Source organism: Macrosteles quadrilineatus, unplaced genomic scaffold (genome assembly GCF_028750875.1).
Source record: "Macrosteles quadrilineatus isolate MER2022 unplaced genomic scaffold, UCM_ALF_1.0 Scaffold_3__2_contigs__length_128488019, whole genome shotgun sequence".
Classification (NCBI taxonomy): Eukaryota; Metazoa; Arthropoda; class Insecta; order Hemiptera; family Cicadellidae; genus Macrosteles; species Macrosteles quadrilineatus.
In genome coordinates this window covers 60,511,257-60,536,396 of record NW_026542596.1, presented here as the reverse complement: position 1 = coordinate 60,536,396, position 25,140 = coordinate 60,511,257, and the positions used below count along the sequence as shown (strand labels likewise).

The following is a 25,140-nucleotide window of genomic DNA, read 5'->3' as shown; positions in this document are numbered from 1 at the left end:
CTGCCAAACCCTGAATATGAGCCTGGATGCACAGACTTTGGACCAAGGATCAATAATTGTAAATAGACAAACCTGTGTGATAGGATATAGAACACTGAAAAATACAAATGTTAGAAACTTTAGTCTTTTACTTATTTACCCTTACCACCCTCTGTTTTGGAGGAAACTGCCTTACAACCAACATTATGAAGATTGCATTAATACTCATGATCTTGGTCATTATAAAATTTATCAAACATAAATCCGTATTTGCCATTATTCATAAACCTTTCCTTGTCTATTATGAAAAAGCTATCCAACACTGGTGGTAAAGACTTTTATATTGATGAAATGAAAAGTCATTATTAATATGATTGTTAAATATAAGGTTTAAAATTTATATTGCCTTGTTTGGATAATATTAGAAAATGTACGTTATCGCATAAATGTTTGCGTACTTTCTAAGTAAAAGCAGTTAATATTTTTATGTTGACCCATTGAGAGAAATTGTATACTATTTGTACTATAAAAAGTCTATTCATGCATATCAGTACAGTAAAAGTTCTGTTACAATCCAGTCATAGGTCAGTCTCAATTGCATCCATAGTTTCTCAGTCAACCTGTCAGTCATTTGGTTACAGTCTGTTTTCTAACTCTTCATTAACCAATATTACATAACATTTTTTATTTAAAACACAATATTCTATAAAATTTTCATTGGCCAGTTGTTGTTGATTGTTATAAACAGTACTTGATATACAAACACATACGTTGTCATCAGTCAGGCGTCCAAACAATTAAAAAATATCGTTGAGAAGAAATCGGTTGTTGTATTTAACAACATAAAGGTCGATTCACAAACGGTATGTAATAGTTTAATCACGTCACAGTGTATACAACAACTGACTGTGACTGTGATGTGAATTTGATTAGTTGTGTGAAATGTGTGAAAATAGTGTGAAATTTTTGAAATTGCTTCCAGTTTATATGTTGTCATTAAGCAAGCGTTTAAAAATCCAACAATATCGTTGAGAAGAAACCAGCTGTTGTATTTGACGACATAAAAATCAATTCACACATAACACGTCACAGTTCAATCACATCAGTTACGACACAGTGTATACACCAACTGACTGTGACTGTGATGTGAATTTGTGTGTACTTCGTCACACAAATTTTACACAAATTTCACACATTTTTCACACATTTCACACAAATATCATGATATTTGTGTGAAATGTGTGAAAAATGTGTGAAATTTGTGTAAAATTTGTGTGACGAAGTACACACAAATTCACATCACAGTCACAGTCAGTTGGTGTATACACTGTGTCGTAACTGATGTGATTGAACTGTGACGTGTTATGTGTGAATTGATTTTTATGTCGTCAAATACAACAGCTGGTTTCTTCTCAACGATATTGTTGGATTTTTAAACGCTTGCTTAATGACAACATATAAACTGGAAGCAATTTCAAAAATTTCACACTATTTTCACACATTTCACACAACTAATCAAATTCACATCACAGTCACAGTCAGTTGTTGTATACACTGTGACGTGATTAAACTATTACATACCGTTTGTGAATCGACCTTTATGTTGTTAAATACAACAACCGATTTCTTCTCAACGATATTTTTTAATTGTTTGGACGCCTGACTGATGACAACGTATGTGTTTGTATATCAAGTACTGTTTATAACAATCAACAACAACTGGCCAATGAAAATTTTATAGAATATTGTGTTTTAAATAAAAAATGTTATGTAATATTGGTTAATGAAGAGTTAGAAAACAGACTGTAACCAAATGACTGACAGGTTGACTGAGAAACTATGGATGCAATTGAGACTGACCTATGACTGGATTGTAACAGAACTTTTACTGTACTGATATGCATGAATAGACTTTTTATAGTACAAATAGTATACAATTTCTCTCAATGGGTCAACATAAAAATATTAACTGCTTTTACTTAGAAAGTACGCAAACATTTATGCGATAACGTACATTTTCTAATATTATCCAAACAAGGCAATATAAATTTTAAACCTTATATTTAACAATCATATTAATAATGACTTTTCATTTCATCAATATAAAAGTCTTTACCACCAGTGTTGGATAGCTTTTTCATAATAGACAAGGAAAGGTTTATGAATAATGGCAAATACGGATTTATGTTTGATAAATTTTATAATGACCAAGATCATGAGTATTAATGCAATCTTCATAATGTTGGTTGTAAGGCAGTTTCCTCCAAAACAGAGGGTGGTAAGGGTAAATAAGTAAAAGACTAAAGTTTCTAACATTTGTATTTTTCAGTGTTCTATATCCTATCACACAGGTTTGTCTATTTACAATTATTGATCCTTGGTCCAAAGTCTGTGCATCCAGGCTCATATTCAGGGTTTGGCAGAGGTTAGATCAGTTCTAGCATACGTCCTTATAGCTTGGTAGTCTATGATATTCATGGCTCAACACACTCATGCAGGCACAACACATCATAATAGTGGTGTGAAATGAGTGAAAAAAGTGTGAAATTTATGTAATGAAATACACACAAATTCACATCACAGTCACAGTCAGAACTTGTAAAAATACTATAGTGTAAAATTTTTATGACAAAGTATGCATAAATTCACATCACAGTCAATAGTCCAAACTTTATGTATTGTCATCTTATGGTCTTAAGAGCCCTTTTCGGGACACCAGGTCATAGTTAGCAAAACCGAGACGTTTGACAATCCTTTAATAGATAAACTGGAAGCAAGTTTTAATACGTTTCACCCAGCATATTTATATCGCACTTTGATGATTTATTCACTAATATAAGTGTGTTAAATATTAAATGATCTCAAAGAATTTTACCATAGAGTAAGCACACATAGTGAAATCTACCATAAAATAAGATAAATACATTTAGAAACATTATTACATTCATGTTACCGGGCATGAACTCACCAACTCATATTAAAATGAGGTTCATATTTTAACAGTAGGATAGGAAAACTGGTAACTACAATATTCAGTAATTGGTTCTGGTTATTTGTAACTATTGTTTCTATATTGGATGAATCACTGCAATATACTAGTTCAACCTGACTGACCCCTCTCTATGAATTGCCTGATGACCATGTTACCTCTGATGATCACTCTTGCATACTTGATATTTCTACCATAGAACTTTCACATTCTAATTCGTCATTAAGTCTCTATGGAAATGCCCACCTCTATATTTACACCCTCAGGTATATAGCACAATATCAGCTTCCTTTGTTATTGAATCCTGTAATTTAGCATGGTCTCATTGCTTTTACATATATGAAATACAGAAATTATGTTCATACAATAATATAGATCTATAGTTTCCAGTTAATAATGTAAATGTTGTATCTCTATGTTTCAAATGTTATGCAATTAATAATTTAATCATCTGTTAGTTCAAAAATGTGATTCAAATCAATGTAAATAAACTAGTGACAAAAAAAGGCTCATTTTTCAACTTACATTTATTTAACCATTTATTTCAATATATACACTTACAATACATAACAGTAAAATAAACAACAAAATGGCTTATTTTATAATTTATATGTTTTTGAAAATGAGTAAAGAACAACAGAGCTTGTAAGTTACAATACCAATGAGGGATGACAGTGCATTATGTTGTATTGGTTTTCCAGGTTATTGTTTAACAAGAAACTCCTTCTCATATCGATTGCTCAACAAATAAAATCTTTATCCACCACTATCATGGTCTTCGTTTTATCACTTTAACTAAATCGATATGTCTCGATGTAAATGGCATCCCCACTATGATTAATTCCTGTAAACACAATGCATATCTATAAACTTACCCAAAACAATCCCAATAATTATAGCAACTTTCATTGCTCACTAAAATGCAATTGTTTGTAGCTACCCTTCACAATTACGTTCTCTTCTTTGCATAAAGTAGTTTTCATCTTTATTTTGTATTTTCATCAAAGAGTACATTCACTACAAGAGTCTTATGTATACAAACAATTTATATACAATATTCCACGTAAAGGTTGTTCCAGCCTGGAAGTATACAACATGGTCAGGGCCTTTAGAGTTTGCATTTTCATCTATTTTTTTATTACAGTCTGAGGCTCTGGCTGGATATCTCATCATGATTGTAGAAAGTCAATGCTCCCTACTTCTACTTTGACCACCAAATAGACCCCCGACATGACATAATAATGCAATGACATAATAATTTGTTATTATCGTTGCTAAGTTAAACTACCAACTACGATTAGCAAGATGTGGGATTGTGTGTTGTGCCATGCTAATTTACCAAACACATATTAATCAGCACAAAGTACAATAACACATAATAGTTCAATGGATCTATGCTGATATTGGTGATAGGGGTTGAGCTCATCACAACCCAAACTTCCGATTAAAGAGGCATCGCATCCGACATTAACTTTAAGTCCTAAACTGAAGATTACAATTTACTTATGTTCAGAGGCAAAGTGGATACCATTAAGCATCTTAGAAATGAGCTGGTCACAACTAAAAAGAGAAACTAGTCTTTGCACCACACATAAACTGTACACAATTCACCACTTGGGACGAGAAGCAAGCCTGCAATAATACTGTGGAGTAGGACTGAGTTTAAATAATGATTCCAAGTTCTCACGTAAGGTAAAATATAATTTCGGCACGAAATATTTGCCTGATTCCTCGGTAATACATGTTTCAAGACACTAAAATAGTTGAGTAAAAAACATATTTTTTTCAATTTTCAAAAATATTTAGTCCATACTAGGAAAACTCCAATATTTTACCAGAGGTCCCAAGACTACATGTTTCTTGCCATTTAAGGCGATTCCAGCAACACGTTATATTTATAAATATTTCAAACCAACTGGTGCAAATCTCACATGATACAGACATTAATGGGGATTGGAAATATTTTTGGAGATGGACATTTGCATAGAAATGTATAGAGAGTAAGCACAATTTTTAAAAAGTGGCTTAAAATCTCCCCATGTTATTCTCATAGGTAAAACACCAAAAACACCTCTTTGTCCTATTCTATCTATTGGCTTGAGATACAGAAAAAACAGTAAATAAACATTTAGGCACACTACATTGGTTTCAACTTTTGATAAAAAACAATAAAAATCAAATACTATTTTAACATTATTTTAAATGAGTACAAATAAATCAAACAGTTATCATGAAAATGTTATAAGTCTATACTTAATTCCATTATTTTAAAAGTCCATTATAAATGTTCTAAATTTGTGATTTTATCACCAGACGTCCCTATAACTCAAAAGAATTATATTATTTTATATGAGTACAAATAAATCAAACCGTTTTCATTTGTATGCCAATGCATTGTAATATAATATCAGCATTAGTGAATAAAGGTCTGCTTTATTGTTTATTTATATCTCAAAAAGGCTTGATATACAACAAAACGGCTAAAATTCCAGCCTACATACTACATGGCCTTCTACATAATAATACAGCATAAAAAAGTTTAAAAATTTAAAACCATTTACCAGTTTCTTTTGTATGTAAATGTGTTATAATATAATTTCAGCAATAGCAATGGTTTCAAACTCCAGGTGTTGCCAGCACGGCACTGTCGGAGGCATGACGATGTTCAAAGTGATGCGCCTCCTATCACTTACATGTTTGTCTAGCTTCTAATGAAAATATTTATAACATGAAATTTATATATTAAAATTCTACATGAACTACTGTTTAATACAATATAAATATAATTTAATTTGTGCTAGTGTATAATTATTAATTATGGAAAATATAAAAAGGTTACTTTGAGTAAACATGAAAAAGTGAGTAAGCGAGGATTTTTTTTATTTTTCGGTCAGAGAAAAACTGCCAGTGGGAAAAGTATAGATGACTAGATATTCCTCAATTTTTGTTTCAAACATTTTTTCATAAGACTTTTAGTTTGTCATCGCTGGGGATCAGAAGTATGCCTATAGGTCGGGAGTGCGCCCGAGTTCGCGTGCCGAGAGCCGGGTCTTTAAAAAAAGTGGTCAAAAAAAGCTCTTCATTTCCAGACATGTTTTTCAGTATTAATAACATTTTTTTACCAAAAAAGTGCCCCCATATAGCCTCTAAAACGCCAAAAATGGGGTAAAACCAGAATATTATACCTATTTGGGGTGTTTTTTCGCCAAAAAATTTAAAAGTCCTGAGTCCGAAAACGCCGAAAGTGGGGTCATATTCTGGGTTTACCACTACTCGCACTAGTGGAGTGTTTGGAACGAAACAGGGAATGGCGCAAGTGTGGAGAGCCCTTTTCATAAATAATGAACAAAATAATAGTGGTGCACCCTGTTGGTAAATCTTATAAATTTTTAATGCTTTTGCATATCATAGAACCAACTCTTTTAGTTGAAAAAGCTGGCTAAATTCTTTAATTCCCATTAAATATGAATAATCATAAGGTTAACATGGGGATCTGCAGAGCCACTGTGGCGGAGCCCGAAAGGATTGGTAAAGGAAAGGAGGGGTGTAACCAATGTCTTCGTTTAACCTTCTCGTCTTGGTTTTTTATACAAATAATATAATACCGCCAACTTTTTCCTTTGTCTAACATCCATCTCTGCACACCAACAAATGATTCACTGTTCAGTGAGCGAGGAGGGGGGGAGTGCGGATCACGGACACGGACGATTTTTATTGCTAGTGTGGCATGTTCTATCAGTCTCGTTGGTTAGCCTAAAAATTACAAGTGTAGCCCCAGCCTAGGTGCTACTGAACCCGAAATTTGTATCAAAAGAGAAATTTAAGTTAAGAGAATGTCGCTGACGATAGAGTTACACCAGAAAATTACAGTGCGGTGGGGGGTTTTTTTTTAACTAGCCGTTTCAGTTCAGTTCTTAGAATTGAAAATATCCATTTAAAAGCATTGTTTTACTTAACAAGACGAGTAATGGACCAATAAGGTTCAAGGAATGGGAGAAAAGAAGTCAAATTCTACCTTTACGTGATCCTTGCGTTAACTACTATGACAAAACAGTGTTTGATAAGTAAATGATAAAATAAAAAGTTATACAAACGTTTAAGCATACCATATTATTTTTTAATACAAAACTTACCCAGAGATTATGGTCCGTATGCTTTTAAATGTAACAATTAATATTATTCTTTGAGAGGTTGGTTGAAAAAAATATTTCTTTCCAAAAACATTTCTTTCTTTTAGCAAGGTATTTCAATATTTCAATGCAAATACTCATAGCATACATGTGAACATTCTCACGTGTTAAAACAGTTTTGATTCGTATTTTCCCCAACAATAAAATAAAACTTATTTCAACCACTGAGGCATTGTTTTAGAGTCCAGAATAACACCAGTCGAAATTGTTTACCACTCTTTTAATCAAACTCAATCTTCAGATTAAGGTGCTTGAAAAAATACCTTTTAACTGTGGTCTTATTTATCAAGATTCAGTGGGACAATTCCTTATTTTTACTCATTGAATGGCAAAAATAGTCAATAATTCCTTTTTTCTTAATAACACTGTTTTAGAAATGTATGAATGTAAACAAACAAATGTATTTATGATTTCGTAGAACAGCAAACAATATCTTGTTAGGAGTAAAATAACAAAACAATATGCAATGGTGCAAGAGGGTAGGTTGGGTTTACATTTGTTGTGGGAGTGAGGGTGAATGGGGGAGGGAGTGCGGGAAAGTTAACCAAGTCAGTTAGTGTCCGTCGTTTGCTTCGACATGAAGTGCCACCTAGATCTACTTCCCAGTCGGACTATCACGTGATCAAATATGCAGTGCATATATGTGGCTTATGTGCTTTTGTTGTGTAAGTATACTAGATAAGGTACAAATAAATACCTCAAGGTTTGATAGCAATATTAAATTTTTTTTTACATTAACATCCTAAAAAATGCTTTTGTATGTTTAATAATATGGAATTAATAGTATTAAACAAATGCAAAATTTAATAAACAATTGTTTTACTATACGTAATATTAATACTGTACAAATAAAATAACAAGACTACAAGATCGCGCCACTCATCTCCATTCATACTTGGCTTAAAATACCTACCTTTGTATGGTCACCATTTAAATTAAAATTATTTCAGTATTGAGATTAGGAATACTCTAATATTTAATTACAACATAAAAAATTCATCACTTTTTGTTTAACTTTTTTTAAATACTTAACCTAAAATATTAAAATTTTAATATTTTAAAATATTAGTAATATAGTTTACTATTACAAGTAATTTTAAAATAATCAATATATGCTACATCACCATCCTTGCGTGTAATATGATGCTAAACATTAACAGCCGTTGCTAAGTTAAGATGCACTCACGGGTTATTGTTGGCATCGAGTTGATAAACATATAACGCATAAATTTTAACACTTTTATTCATTCCCCAGACAAACCCAAACAAGTACTGCTTGAATTTTTGAGCGAAGCTCTTATACGTCGACTCTTATGTATTTCGTAATACAAAACTCCTCCTAGACGGCTGAATCAATCGTTTTCAAATTTTGCATGGTGATAAAGAAAAGACCATGTCGGTGAGTGCCAACATCTATATGGTGTTAAAAACGTCTCTCAGGAATCCGCCCCACTGGGTCTCAAAGTTTCAATGTAATCCTTATGGAAGCAGTATTTGACACATAAACAAAGACATATGATCAGCTGTTGGCTTTTGAATGCAGTACATAAAGTAATAGCTGATAGCATTATTCCACAGATATTAGAATAGACAATGTATGGATGGTAAATATAATCAAATGACGATACTAGTTTGAGGTCCGTGACGTAGGAAGTGGTGAAGGAAGTAGTAAAGGTGAGCAGTCTGGAGTGTGGAAACTGTTTATGACGATTTGATTTAGGTATCTGAATTCCTAAAATTCTATGGGAAGGGAGGAAAACAGGTCCGTCACGTAGGAAGAGGCGAAGAAAGTAGAAAAGGCAAACTGTCCGGAGTGTGGGAACTGTTTATGACGATGAGATTAAGGTATCTGCAATCCTAAAATGCTATGGGAAGGGAGGAAAACAGGTCCGCGACGTAGGAAGTGGTGGAAGTAGTAAATGCCAGCTGTTCGGGGTATGGGATCTGTTTATGACCATTAGATTAAGGCATTTGCAATCCTATGATGCTATGGGAAGGGAGGAAAACAGGTCCGCGATGTAGGAAGTGGTGAAGGAAGTAGTCAAGACGAGCTGTCCGGAGTGTGGGAACTGTTCATGATGATTACGTTTAGGCATCTGCAATCCTAAAATGCTATGGAAAGGGAGCAAAACAGGTCCGTGACGTAGGAAGTGGCGAAGGAAGTAGTAAAGGCGAGCTCTATGGAGTGTGGGATCTGTTTATGACCAATAGATTAAGGTATTTGCAATCCAATAATGCTAAGGGAAGGGAGGTGAACAGGTTCGTGACGTAGGCAATGGTGAAGTAAGTGGTAAATGCGAGCAGTCCGGAGTGTGAGAACGTTTTATGACGATTATTTTAAGGTATATGCAATCCTAAAATGCTATGAGACGGGAGGGAAACAGGTCCGTGACGTAGAAAGCGGTGAAGGAAGTTGTTAACGTGAGCAGTCCGGAGTGTGGGAACTGTTTATAACGATTAGATTAAGGTATCTGAAATCTTAAAATTTTATGGAAGAGAGGGAAACAGGTCTGCGACGTAAAAAGAGGTGAAGGAAGGAAGTAGTAAGGTGAGCAGTGTGGAGTGTGGGAACTGGAAACCGTTTGTAGCAATTAAATTAATGTATCTGCAATGCTGAAATGCCACGAGAAGGGATGGAAGCATCCCCACGACATAGAAAATGGCGAATGATGTAGTAAATGCTAGCAGTGCGGAGTGTGGGGAATGTTTGTGGCAATTAGATTAACGTATCTAAAATACCATAATGGTATGGAAAGTGATGAAAACAGGTCCACGATGGAGGAAGTGGCTTAGGAAGTAGTAAAGTAGGAGCATAGTGTGAGAACCGTCTGTGGCAGTTGGATTAATGTATCTTCAATCCTAAAATGTTATGAGAAGGGAAGGAAACAGGCCCCACGACGTAGGAGGTGGTGAAGGAAGTAGTATATTAAATCAAAATAAAATAAAATCAAATCAAAATCTGTTTTATTTCATAATGTCTTAAAAAGTAAAGGCTGGCAGTGCAGAGTGGGGGAACCGTTTTGGCAGTTAGATAAATGTATATAATACTTAAATGCTATGAGAAGGGAAGGAAACAGGTCTATGATGTAGGGGATGGTGAAGGAAGTAGTAAAGGTGAGCAGTGTTGAGTGTGGAAATGGATTAATGTACAGTATCTGCAATGCTAAAATGCTATGGAAAGAGACTGTAGACTGCAGGTTACAATGATTACGAAGCACGAATCGATACATTTTAGATACATAACTGAGTTGACAATAGCTGATTTTTACTCCATATAGGCTAAAAACGATTTTTACTCCCTAAAGAGTAAAAATGCTCCTTTAGACCCGCAACGCATGCATTAAAAACGACTGTTTTTAAAGCAGTTTGACAAAAACAATATACTATGAACTCTTGATGACTCCGCTCAATTTTGTGGATGCCTCTGCGAACGCCACCTAGTAAGTTTCGTGTCTGGTCCTGTTTAAACAACTGTTCCTCAGAAAAAAATGCCAAACAAGCTCCTGAGTGTTGCAAACAAAAGTATTTAAAATTAGAACTTAATGGAAATCACAACTACTTAATAGTACTACAAAAATAGTATTGGCAAAGACATTGAGAAATGATCAATTACAACAAAGAAATGTATTGACAAGTTACGCCTTAACCTGTTTTATTATGAGACTTAAAGACAAAACAGGAGTTTTTCTAATAAGAAATATTTTCTTTGTAATATACAGTATGTTACAATAGTTCTTCTTTTTGTTTAGTAGAATACAATTTTACATTACTAAAGTTTGAAATTCTCCTATGGAATTTTTTTCCAATTTAAAGAAGAAAATTCTATTAATAATGTAAGATAGCCTCATAAGCCCTTCATGATATTATATTATAATACCAAACGAAATATTGGTTAATTTTAATAGCCTCGAACGTCCGAAATCGCATGTTTAACTTTCAAACAATGTAATTTGTCAACTAGAGCCTAACATTATAAGTTTTACACAAAATTTAATTTTTATTTCTAAACAGTAAAACGATGTCAATGGTAAAATGTTTATAAGAATATTGCAATATATCTACACTACTAATATTTTATTGTTACTTTTTAACTTCTTGATCAACAATTGCCAATGTGTATTTTGACAATGTGTTACTTTTTGCATAAATTGGATTTCTTTAACTTTTTGTCTTTCAAGTTTTTTTAATTTGTAACTATCAAAATCAGCCGCCGTATAATAGACCCAATCACATTGATGTGAGTTTTGGAGGACATCCAAAACAATGAAATACACGGTTCGTCAAACAACTCTACAAAAAGCTTTTAACGAACCTTGTTACCGTAACTGTGTCCGAAAACGAGTGGATTAATTTTAATTCGTTAATAGTTATTACAGTCGTTATTCTTCTGATGAAACGGACAATGGCCCATAATATAAATTAAAAACATAAAATACACATTCTCGGAGGAAGGAACAGAATATAGAGTTCAAATATTTAATGCTTAACGGAAATCTAATTATTCTACTCTATTAGGAAGTTATAAAAAGACCAAAGATTATCTGGTTTAAAATAATTAAAAAATTACATCATATATTTATTTAACACAGTTTCTCATATTGGGACCTATCGTACTCTTTCAAACAATGTAGCCTTTGCAAATTTTGTTACTTTCTAGTAGTAAAATGTGTAGTTTTGTTTTTCCTACTAAGATTTTTATTGTATGGCTCATATCTTGTTCAATTTTGTCTTTAAATTAACTGAAATAGTAATTTATTTGAATTTTATGAATAACGGTAGAAAAATGTATATCTATCTATCTATATATTAATACTTATTTAATACGCAAGCAGGATTTTTGTGGCAATTACTCCTCCGAAACTACTGAACCGATTGACATGTTTTTTGTGTCATTGGAAAGAGCGTAACGTGAAGTTGTGCAGGAAACTTTCTTTTTAGGTAAATAATTAGAGAGTGAGTCCCTGGGGCCCTTTAAAGTTTTGTATTTCTCCGTAAGATTAACATGGGAAACAAACATTGTTTTGAAACTCCAGCTTTTGTCAGAAATTAAATATTACATTTGCTTTGACATTTAAATGTGAACAACCAGAACTGTCAAATGCCTGAAGAAGAACACATGTTGTTAATTGTAAACAGTCAATGTGTAAATTATATATGTTGTATTAAAAATGTGTATAGTTTTGGATGTTGGTTTGTGTTTAATGATATAAGTTATTAATCATTGAATTTTTATTTTAAGGATTTGGCATATGAGTATATCTATGATAAATAACTCCATTTCAGAGTTCTGCCAATTTTTGCCTAACTCTGTTCTGTAGAGTTTAAAGTAGCCTACACCCTCACCTACAAATTGGCTAAATAACTTAGGTAGGTCTACGGTACATTATAAAAGCTGACAGCCTTTTTACTTTGACTTAAATTGTAAGCTTACCTTTTCCCGTCCATGGACAGTTTGATAGTTAAACATTAACCCTTTAAACTGGAATAGGACTGTTATGTAAATTGTGAGTATTTTTATCAGTTAATAATCTTATAGTTGACTCTCTTAAAATCATTGGAAATTATGACTGTTATTAGTTTTTAAACAAGTCATTTATTTATTTGTAACTCCTCAACTCATGTACTTATTTGAAATTGCTCGATTTCGAGCAACATGTACACTAGTTTATTACAATACGGTAATTACAATATATAATCAGAAAAACTTCCACTTATACAATGTTTCTTTATTTCAGAATTGATTTTGAGCAGTATGGATTCTAATTATATCGAGAATCTTTGTGGCTATCTAAGTTCCCACATAGGATACAAATATTGTTTCTTCTTTTATTGAGCCGAGCGAGCGAAGCGAGCGAAGCTCTTATACGTCGACTCTTATGTATTTCGTAATACGCAAACTCCTCCTGGACGGCTGAATCAATCGTTTTCAAATTTTGCATGGTGATAAAGACCATGTCGGTGAGTGCCAACATCTATATGGTGTTAAAAAAGTCTCTCAGGAATCCGCCCCACTGGGTCTCAAAGTTTCAATGTAATCCTTATGGAAGCAGTATTTGACACATAAACAAAGACATATGATCAGCTGTTGGCTTTTGAATGCAGTAGATAAAGTAATAGCTGATAGCATTATTCCACAGATATTAGAACAGACAATGTATGGATAGTAAATATAATCAAATGACGATACTAGTTTGAGGTCCGTGACGTAGGAAGTGGTGAAGGAAGTAGTAAAGGTGAGCAGTCTGGAGTGTGGAAACTGTTTATGACGATTAGATTTAGGTATCTGCATTCCTAAAATTCTATGGGAAGGGAGGAAAACAGGTCCGTGACGTAGGAAGTGGTGAAGGAAGTAGTAAAGGCAAGCAGTCCGGACTGTGGGAACTGTTTGTGACGATGAGATTAAGGTATCTGCAATCCTAAAATGCTATGGGAAGGGAGGAAAACAGGTCCGCGACGTAGGAAGTGGTGGAAGTAGTAAATGCCAGCTTTTCGGGGTATGGGATCTGTTTATGACCATTAGATTAAGGCATTTGCAATCCTATGATGCTATGGGAAGGGAGGAAAACAGGTCCGTGACGTAGGAAGTGGTGAAGGAAGTAGTAAAGGCAAGCAGTCCGGACTGTGGGAACTGTTTGTAACGATTAGATTAAGGTATTACAAACCTAAAATGCTATGGGAAGGGAGGAAAACAGGTCCGCGACGTAGGAAGTGGTCAAGGAAGTAGTAAAGGTGAGCAGTCTGGACTGTGGAACTGTTTGAGGCGTTAAGATTAAGGTATTTGCAATCCAATAATGCTAAGGGAAGGGAGGTAAACAGGTCCTTGACGTAGGAAGTGGTAAAGGAAGTAGTAAAGGCGAGCGGTCCGGATTGTAGTAACTTTTTATGACGATTAAATTAAGGAAACTGCAATCCTAAAATGCTATGGGAAGGGAGGGAAACAGGTCTGCGACATAAGGAGAGGTGAAGGAAGTAGTAAGGTGAACAGTGTGGAGTATGGGAACTGGAAACCGTTTGTAGCAGTTAGATTAATGTATCTGCAATGCTGAAATGCTATGAGAAGGGATGGAAGCATGCCTACGGCATAGAATATGGTGAAAGAAGTAGTAAAGGCTAGCAGTGCTGAGTGTGGGGAATGTTTGTGGCAATTAGATAAACGTATCTAAAATACTAAAATGCTATGGAAAGTGATGAAAACAGGTCCACGATGTAAGAAGTGGCTTAGGAAGTAGTAAAGTATGAGCGTTGCGTGAGAACCGTATGAGGCAGTTAGATTAATGTATCTTCAATCCTAAAATACTACAAGAAGGGAAGGAAATATGCCCCACGACGTAGGAAGTGGTGAAGAAAGTAGTAAAGGTTGGCAGTGCAGAGTGGGGGAACCGTTTGGGCAGTTAGATAAATGTATCCAATACTTAAGTGCTATGAGAAGGGAAGGAAACAGGTCTATGACGTAGGAAATGGTGAAGGAAGTAGTAAAGGTGAGCAGTGTTGAGTGTAGGAATGGATTAATGTATCTGCAATGCTAAAATGCTATGGGAAGAGACTGTAGACTGTAGGTTAAAATGATTACGAAGCATGAATCGATACATATTTGCGATACATGCAATCTTTGACAATAGAAATTTACAACTGAGTTGACTGCAGCTGATTTTTACTCGATAGAGGCTAAAAACTATTTTTACTCAATAAAGAGTAAAAATGCTACTTTAGACCCGCAACGCATGCATTAAAAACGACTGTATTTACTGGAGTATGACAAAAACAATATACTATGAACTCTTGATGACTCCGCTCAATTTTGTGGATGCTTCTGCGAACGCCACCTAGTAGTGCCATTACAGTGAATATAATGTCTTATTGAAGGGGGCTTTAATCACCTTTAACTTGGGCCTTTTGATATATTGACAAAAAAATAAGTCCCTGTAAAATACTTTAGCAACCAATTTATTTTTACTGTTAACTCATCCAAAGTATATTTACTTGTAAAAATTCTTTACTGTATAAGAAAAGTATACTTTTGTGCATAATAAATTCTTTTTTGCGTCATGTTTTGAAAGAAAGTTGTTAAATTGGAGCTAAACAGTACATCTTAACTTTTATAAAAATATATTAAAATTTTCAAACCTGTAGAGGGGCACACTTTTTCCTTTTCCTATTGAAGTAATTGCTATTTACCTACCTGTCAACCAACGACGTTTCCAAACACTTACAATTCAGATAGAATTCACCTTTTCATTCCCTCGGGGCATAGAAAATACTGCAAACACATGAAAGAAATTTGTCTCTAGATTTGGCATAAAATACATTTTTAAGATATATATTATACTATTAAACGCTAACTTACATTGACCGAAACCTAAACAATGCGCCTGTAAACACTTAATCTGTATTTTATTTAGGTATAGGTTTTTTTTTAAATCCAAGTATGTATGAATTATAAGGTTAGGCTATTTTCTTTGGGCTTGTACCTATTGAACTATCCAAACTAGAGAAAAATGAACGTTAAATGGTTATTTACCCAAACAGTGACACATCACATAAACAAAGAATCTATATATTAATATGCAATCATGTTTCTTTCAAACCTTTTTTCTCAGCTTGTGTGCATCGCAGGGAAAATCTACGCACGTTAAGATATTTGTCTGTAGATGTGCAGAATACCTTTGTAAATTAAAATAAGCACAAAAATTAATTTAAAGTTAATAAAAAATAACACTAACATGGACCATGTTTTCATGTTGGTTTGGGTTGCCATGCTGGTGACGAAATAGCAACGAAATATAAACAGAAAATGAAAACAAATTAAAGAAATTCCAATCATATGTTTTCTTTCCAGCAAAGGGTGAAAATAGAGAAGTCTGTACGTTACATAATTATTTTTTGTCGAGTTTTCGACTACTGGACGACCTCTAGTGTACTTAAATCGTAACTGTAACCTATTTTGGGAACATAAACACAGCTGATTGAGAACTCTAGTGTTGTAAAAAACACATCTTCAAAATACAGGTCATGGGCAAATCCTTTTCGTGATGAAGCATCTTCCTTTTATTCAGGGGGATCACAGATGAAGTAATGTATAGCTCTACAAGGTCAGGTTACCAATGTAAATGTTTAATATGCCAACCATGTACGTTACATTTCAGTGTTATTCACAAGTCTGAAGGGAGATGCAGGCTCCAACATCACCACAGACACTATCGAGTGCAAGGACCGCTCTTATCTAGACAACTGTCTGAAGAAGCTGCCTCCGATTCTGGAAAAGTCTGAGATGAAGGGAATCCCCAGCTCCAAGAAAGATCTTGATACTTCCTGCAGGTGCGTCATAAGCCTGTAGTTAAATATAGGCCTCTGGCTTAAAAAGATCTTTAAAAAAGCTTATACATCTGGTTATTGTGATCCTTGTTAGATTCTACTGGTTAGTGGTAACGTATTTACCCTGCACTTTACACACATAACAAAATATGATGAACATACTGTAAAATATATTCATCTTAGCAATTTCTTGCCAAAATTAAAAATGCCACGGTAATTATACGCCATGTTTAAAATATCCCCGCCCCAGCAAACCTGCAGACTAAGCGAATTTCCATTTACCGGGCTTGATTTCTAAGTATTCCCTAAAAATTTTCAGATTTATTTCCTATTTAAATAACATTATTTTAATGACTACTTAGGTTTGCTTAAGTATTGATGTGTTTTTTAATGAAATGTTGATAGCTTAGAACGAAACAAACAAAATTGCTAAATTTGATTAAAATATATCCGTAAACAAGCAAACTACAACAGTTTTTTTTATTCTCCATAAGAAGACATGAGTTTTTTAGTTTACAATGTTTTTAAATTATCTCCGTAGCCTAACCGTTAGGCATGAAACAACACTTCAATAAACAAATTTATTTAAAGCTCTACAAAATGGTTTGGAAAGAAATTGTGAAATTTTGTGTTTAAGTGTCGAAAATGGGAAAACCCAATTTTTACCCCATAAAAACCTCCATAAACCCCCGTTCCCATAGTCCAATCATGCTGGTTCGCGAACTCGTTCGAATTAACGTAAGTTCACACACATATAAGTATAGGGAAAATTACAATAATAGGGCTACTATATATAAATGAAAATTAAACATTAATAAACTTAGTACCCAAGTAAAAATTATTTATTAATTGACGCAATAGAAACTATATTTTAATAAATAATTTTTACTTGGGTACTAAGTTTATTAATGTTTAATCTTCATATATATATGAATTTGAAAGGAGGGTGTTTTTGGCCTCTGGGGACCTAAAAATGAAAAAAGTAAATCGGTCCTGGGTCTAGGTCTTACCATGTGACCTACCGTACGGTAATAACTTATTCCCTATATGGGAAATTTGCTAAAAAGGCTAACAAACTATTTCGTTTTTAGCAATACATCAAATTAACATTTACTAACACATACAAATTTAACAATTCGACTCTTTTCTAGACATCTAGCACAATCACATTGGTTTAACAAAACCTAATATATTGAAATACAATTCTGCTCCATATTTGATTAAATACTCTCCTTTCAAGTTCAAAAGCAAAGCATTCCAGATGAAAGTTCACACCAGTCGTGTTCACTGTTCACATTGCACTTATATTGCGTTCGGTTGTTTGATTTTTATGTTATTAGTTATGTAGTTAGTTTTGGTTAAGACTGGTTTGGTTAAGTTTAGTTAAAAAAATTATCCAAGATGTTACGTTCTAAATATAATACACACGAGATTAAATAACTTGTTACCATGCTTTTTACCAAGCATATGGTTGGAAAGCTTATAAAATCACGCAGTTTTCAACATATTTTGTTACCATGTTGTCTACAGGGTGTTACATAGACCAATGTTTGTTAATGTTTATCATAAACCTTAGTTTTAATCTTTGGAACCACTTACAATGAATCTTTTACTATCGATCCTCCATCATTTTTATTATTCTTATTCAAAATTTAAAGTAGAACATGAAAATGACATCATCTACGCACATCCATGTACGGGAAATTGCTGTATTGTGTTTAAAAAAAAGGTTATTTTTTAAAAACTTAAAATAATTCTTTGGGAAGCTAATTTTTATTCTTGAAACCTCTTGTATGCATCATCGCACTTCATTTAATTTTTATTTGCATTAAAAAAAGTTTGTAACACTGATAACCACGCTGATAACACTGTAACTGTATAAAATGTTCTACTGGATCTATAAGTAATAAATTGACGCAATAAAAACTATATTTTTGTTGGCTTATTACACACCAAAACACCAATATGACAGTTTAGTTTTATATAAACGCTTTAATCAGTATAGACTTCCTATTATGGGTCCTAAATATGTCGGCATTAGTCACTCCCTTGGCTACTACAAAGAATTTTAATACTTAGTCACTAACAAGACTACAAGATCGCGCCACTCTACCTACACTCATCTCCATCCATACTTAGCTTAAAATACCTACTTTGTATGGTTACCTTTTAGATGAAAAGTATTGAAAAAAGCATTAAAAGTATGTGAATGAAAATATAGCTATTAAATACTAAATTTAAGTCTGGATGGGGCAGTTAAAAAAAACAAAAGCAAATTGTATGTTGGTTAACCAAATCAGTAATTGGAATTGCTTATTAGACAATTGAGTTTGTTACAGCGCTTTCAAGATCGGGATGGGGTGTATGGACAACTTCGCCAGAAGGTGTTTGTCAAGCCAAGACAGACAGACTCTAGAGGCTCACGTTGTTGGAGCAAAACACACTTTCAAATTCCTCTGCGATGACCCTGTCTTCCAAGCAGGTAACATGGAATTTATTTTGGTTACAATATAAAAGGTAGTTAGTTAGGGTGGGCATTAATTGCGCCAACTGACCTGAGTAAGGTAGACGGGTATTCCTGAATTACTCCAACTACTCCAGGGAGCCATCCGACACTAGCTCCGCCAAGTGGCGGCCCTCTTTCACTGTATAATTGAGTAGGTTAGGTTAGGATAAGTTAGGTTAGGTTAGGTAAGGATAGGTTAGGATGACACGTAAACAAGGTCATTCCTTATGCTGACAACTCACGCCTACCTGTTTTGGGCTTGGCGCATACAAGGAACATTTTTTCCTTTAAGGACTTGGCGCAATTAAGGAACTCTTTGGCGCAACAAATGCACGATGGTTAGTTAAACGTGTGTATGAAATAACTAATCCTTTTATTAAAAAAGAAAATAGTTGAATGACCCTTTTCAATAGGACGTTTTCGTTACTATGTTCGTTGATGCACAATGAAAGATGTTTAAGTTTTAAAGAAAGTTTTTTTTTTGGCATGGTTGAAAGTCTGGCATATTTGATCAAATAATTAATTAACAAAAGCACATACTATCCGTAGCTTAATTTAATCACTTAGATATTTACTTTTAAATTGGCTCGGCTACAGAATTAAGATAGGAATAGTCTAGTGTTATCCATAGTCAATGCTGTTATATGGTAGTTGAAAATGTACAAAGACCACTATTGTTAGAAAATAGCAAATTCATTCTGTTAGTTTATCTATTAAAAGAAACTGTTATGAGGGTTTGTGAATATTATAAAAGTCATTATGGACATGTTGTGCAAGAACGATTGCTATTTGGTTACTATGTAATTTTAAAGCTTTAAAAAATACATTATTAATACGGTTGATTTAAAACCAACTACAGGATAAACAATGAACATATTTTGCATGGGTTTTAGTATAGATGAAACATCCTCTTGTGTTGGTTAGTCTATGGTTTTAGCCAGTAATACCACTTGTTGTAGAGTATCTGCAGTACACGTCGTGCTACAAGGGCATCAGCAAGGACTGGTAGAACTGCGCCAACAGATTCAGTACAGATGAGTTGTGTACGGTATTACTGGCTAAAACCATTCTAACTGTGTTAGTTAGAATGGTTTTAGCCAGTAATACCGTTTGTTGTAGAGTATCTGCAGTACACGTCGTGCTACATGGGCATCAGCAAGGACTGGTACAACTGCGCCAACAGATTCGTCAGTCTTGTAAGAGAGGAGTTGGCGAGGAAGAACACCACGTGGAGGCGCATCTGGTGGAGTTGTGTTAGTTAGAATGGTTTTATCCAGTAATACCGTTTGTTGTAGAGTATCTGCAGTACACGTCGTGCTACAAGGGCATAAGCAAGGACTGGGACAACTGCGCCAACAGATTCGTCAGTCTTGTAAGAGAGGAGTTGGCGAGGAAGAACACCACGTGGAGGCGCATCTGGTGGAGTTGTGTTAGTTAGAATGGTTTTATCCAGTAATACGGTTTGTTATAGAGTATCTGCAGTACACGTCGTGCTACAAGGGCATAAGCAAGGACTGGGACAACTGCGCCAACAGATTCGTCAGTCTTGTCAGAGAGGAGGTGGCGAGGAAGAACACCACGTGGAGGCGCATCTGGTGGAGTTGTGTTAGTTAGAATGGTTTTAGCCAGTAATACCGTTTGTTGCAGAGTATCTGCAGTACACGTCGTGCTACAAGGGCATAAGCAAGGTCTGGGACAACTGCGCCAACAGATTCGTCAGTCTTGTCAGAGAGGAGGTGGCGAGGAAGAACACCACGTGGAGGCGCATCTGGTGGAGTTGTGTTAGTTAGAATGGTTTTATCCAGTAATACCGTTTGTTGCAGAGTATCTGCAGTACACGTCGTGCTACAAGGGCATCAGCAAGGACTGGGACAACTGCGCCAACAGATTCGTCAGTCTTGTCAGAGAGGAGGTGGCGAGGAAGAACACTACGATGGAGGCGCGCCTGGTTGAGTTGTGTTGGTTAGCAGCGATTGGTCACATTTGTAATACAATAACTGATAAAATAATAGCTGTGTTTGTCATGGTTATATCAGTAACAGAACTACCATGTACTAAATGACGTGAAAAGTAATGATTTACTAATTTTGATCTTTTAGCCTGCTCTTACTTGAATTGTTATCTTAGTACATTTGAACCGTATTGAATCGAGACCATTTCATGGTTTTTATTAATGTACATAAAAAAATTTAGAGGTGTATCTTTCATTGCAAAAGATATTTCTTAAATACAATGTTTGCTGTAAATAATGGCTTTAAGGTGTGTTTAAAAATTTCCTTGTACAAATTTTTATGGTGTAGTATGTTGACCTATCATCAACTGTAGAGTGAGTATCCTAAATTTATTTTGATCAGCTATAACAAATAATGTGATAGAATGACTCGCACATACAGAAAGCCCTAATTCTTGTTCGTGGGCACGCAGCCTGAATGAAATGCCAACCTTAAATACAGTGTGGTAGAAAAGTCCCGGAACGGTTAAATATTTAAAAAAAATAATGCAGATAGAGATAAAATACTTGGTACAAAGTTACAGGGCATAAAACTCTATTTTAACACATATTCAGTGATCCAATAATTCTTCAGGGGGACGGCCCACAAGGAGTCGGAAGAAAATCTTAAATGGAAACATAGGTCAATATGAACAACTGTCATTTTGCGCAGGATCAACCTTTTGAATTGCGGTTTGCGGCATTGTATTCTACTAAAAAAGACCTTTAATTTGATGTGCATATTGACCTATGCTTCCTTTTAAGATTTTCTTCTGACTCCTTGTGGGACGTCCCCCTGAAGAGTTATTGAATCACTGAATATGTGTTAAAATAGAGTTTTATGCCCTGTAACTTTGTACCAAGTATTTTAGCTCTATCTGCATTATTTTTTAAAATATTTAACCGTTCCGGGACTTTTCTACCACACTGTATTTCAGCAAACCGTTTAGAAGTGTGGGCTCAGTCATAATTTCCTTACTCATCTCCTGTCAATAATTCCTCACTCCAATTTTAATCCAGTGATGCTTGTTGAAGCCGGACGTTTCTTTCATATGATGGAAAATCAGTTGCTTTTCCTTGTGATTTACGAGCTTTCTCAGGGTAGACTTGTGACCAGCTGTTTTCCTGAGATATTTACCTTCTGATTTTCAGCTTGATTCGATCTTTTTTTCCTAATTGAGCACCATACATTGCTAACGAAAGACAAGATATTAGCCCAAAGAAACCAGTGAATGCAAGCTTTTGCATTTGCTTGATAACTTACCACAAAAATGTTTGAGTCACCGACTTGTTCAAAGTAAATCAGTCTGATGACTGTTGCTGTATATTTTGCCAAACTCTATTTCATGTACCAAGGGCATCAGTTTCAATCTTTATAGATGTTATCCAAATTTTCGTTCCAGCAAAATGCATCAAACGATCAGAAATCGTTTATAATCTAAAGCTTGGTGGCTTGTGTTCCTCTGTCCACAAGGAAAACCGGCAGAATAGATCGGCAACCACTTGGACTAACAGGAAGGGTGGGAACACAAATCCCAGCTCCTTGCGTGGATGCTCATCTCCTTTGTACAAGAACTAAAACTGAGTCGCTGTTCACAGTTGTTTACCTGCTGCTGCTGTTAAGAAGCACGATTATCTTTCAGATCGTTCCCAGGTGTGCTCCTATCCTACCACTGTCTCAATGAATTGAAACTCTACGTTTTCAAAGGCTCCTTGAATTTCCTTCAGAACGGTGGTCCGAGTGATTTTCTGTTTACCAAACAATTTACTTAGTGCTTAAGTGGTTGATTTCTTCTCATCAATGCACGGGTACTCTCGTTTATGTGAGACCATGGGAGGACCACATTCGTAATATTGTTGTGTATAATATGTCCTTTGCCTCAGGTATGAAAAAGGAAATGCATATGAACCCGTAGAACTTTAGAAGAGTATAGTTTTTCCATTAAAAATGTATGAGCTGTCGAAGCTGCTGCCAGCAATAATTTGGAAGGACTAAAAGAATTCATCGCCAACAAAATTTGGAGTCGTCTTTCTTTTGTTTTCAAAACTGGGGGATCTGTTCTTACTCTTGGGATCTTCTAGTCGCTGGAAGGTAACCTATTGACTGACTTTCTGTGTTGTATGTTCCAGTGCTAGACACGGGTTCCTCAACTGTGTGTACGTGGCGGCACGCCTCAAGTGTAGAAAGGAAGAAGCTCTGTTTATATACAAGATCGCGGACACATTGTCCAACATGCGTGTGTACTCAAAACATTGTAGCAACGTTGACGTTACTATTTGCAGCTCTTGTACAAAGTTGAATTACTTCAACAGCACTTGGGCTTTGATATGGACACTTATTCTTGCACTGATGTAATTGAAAATGTACATACTATTGTAAATTGTGTAAAAACTTATGATAAGGTAAAATATATTAGTTTAAACTGTCTTTTAATGACCTTTTCTTTGTCCTGGATTATTCTTGCTAACCCAACACTTTTATTGTATTGTAGCCAAATGGTTATGGTGCTTGACTTCAAATCTGAAAGACACTGGTTGGTTTCCAAGCGAGAAAAAATCCCACTTTCATTGCAATACAATGTCACAGGTTTTAGACCCAAATATAATTTTAGGGTACGGTTGTGGGAAATAGATCAAAGCCAAGATGAAAGGGTCTAGAGTCAAACCCAATATTAAATGCGAGGAATGACACAAAGAGACAATCAGCTGGTTGGTAATTGCTCATTTGTGTTCACAAAATGGTTTATATAAATAGTTTTCCATGCATGATTTTTTCATTATCAAATTACTCAAAAATAATCTAAATAAATAGAGTGAATCAGAAAAGTTTGAATATTGTAATAGAACAACGATCACAAATTTTATTTGTAACCAGGAAAGTCTCAGTTAATATTATTTTGAACAGTAAATAATTGTATTTAACATTTCCTTGATGCGAGCTTGTAAAATTCGTTGGTAAATATAATGTGCTATAAGCAAAATATGTAAGTTTTATTCAGTGTGCAATATCTGTATTGAATTATAATGAATTCTAGAAAAAATCAAATTATTTTAAACCCAAAAACAAACTAAGATGAGTTTACAAACAATACTTTAACTAAACTTTATTTTTAGTAGTATGAAACATTTTAATATCATTGTTAACGAAATAGATGGTATTGAAACTACTTTACAATATAAAATCTGTGATTAATCTAGTAATTTATTTTCACATTTTATGCTGGCTTTAAATTTAGATTGATTGTTTGGGTCCCCCTTCATAAGTGATTTTGTGATAAACAGAATTGCCCGGGTGGTTAAAGAAAAAACGCAAAACAATTAGTCGTTTAGCATTGGGAACAAACTCTAAACTCTAAATTGCCACTAAAAGCTTTCAGGAGAGGAAGATGGTTCGAAATAATTATCGTCTGTCCTGTAATGGAATATTCAGGTAGCGTCGTTTCTCTTTATTTGATAACTCAATTGTAATTTACTGGTAAATTTATCTTATGGAAAACTCTACAAATATTTGTCCTACACTAAACATCCATTATAGTTTACAAATAATATAAAACTAAAACATTTTTATATTAATTTTATACCTTATTGTTAAATAAAAAAAAGTTTTGACATTTTTTCTTAGTTTAAAAAATAGACTAAATTTTAACTATAGACTAATATGAAAAAGCTCAACTTTCTACTCATGAAATTTTCCCCAATAACTTAAATTATTTGCATTTAAATTTTCAATTATTATTTTACGGATATATCTCTTGTGTTCTTTTGCATAGCAATCTTTGTATAATAAAAAGTCAATTTGGTCGGTCAATTATTGCACCAACTGACCTGAGTCAGGTAGTCGGGTATTCCTGAATTGCGCCAACTACTCCAGGGAGCCACCCGATACGTTCATTAACTGCACCAAGTGACGGCCCTCTTTGACTGTATAATTGAGTAGGTTAGGTTAGGTTATGTTTGGTTAGGTTGGGTTAGGTTAGGTTAGGATAGGTTAGGATGACATGTAAACAAGGACATTCCTTCTGCCGGCAACTCATCCCTACCTGGCAAGGCTTGGCGCAATTAAGGAACTCTTTGGCGCAATTAATGCACGACCGGCAATTTCACTCTCTTGGTGAAACAAGTTTTTAATGGTTGAAGAGGTTAGTACAGAGGAGAGTAAAACGATTAGCCACTT

At 34.5% G+C, this 25,140-nt stretch overlaps 1 protein-coding gene across 1 annotated transcript; it reads left to right on the top strand.

Annotated features, from left to right (window-relative positions):
• Nucleotides 1-7,724: 7,724 nt before the first annotated feature.
• Nucleotides 7,725-23,367, top strand: LOC128991153 (uncharacterized). The gene is made up of 5 exons (XM_054413921.1): nucleotides 7,725-7,823; nucleotides 16,302-16,473; nucleotides 18,810-18,952; nucleotides 20,800-20,938; nucleotides 23,097-23,367. Exons 1-5 carry the CDS (start codon nucleotides 7,787-7,789, stop codon nucleotides 23,320-23,322), a joined length of 717 nt encoding a protein of 238 aa, XP_054269896.1. The 5' UTR covers nucleotides 7,725-7,786; the 3' UTR covers nucleotides 23,323-23,367.
• The last annotated feature ends 1,773 nt before the right edge of the window (nucleotides 23,368-25,140 follow it).

Bases quoted from the DNA above. Each gene is read 5' to 3' on its own strand.
- LOC128991153 (XM_054413921.1), top strand. From the start codon at position 7,787: ATGCAGTGCATATATGTGGCTTATGTGCTTTTGTTGT. The intron at 16,474-18,809 runs GTGCGTCATAAG...AGTTTGTTACAG, and splicing joins GATCTTGATACTTCCTGCAG to CGCTTTCAAGATCGGGATGG. The intron at 18,953-20,799 runs GTAACATGGAAT...CGTTTGTTGCAG, and splicing joins TGACCCTGTCTTCCAAGCAG to AGTATCTGCAGTACACGTCG.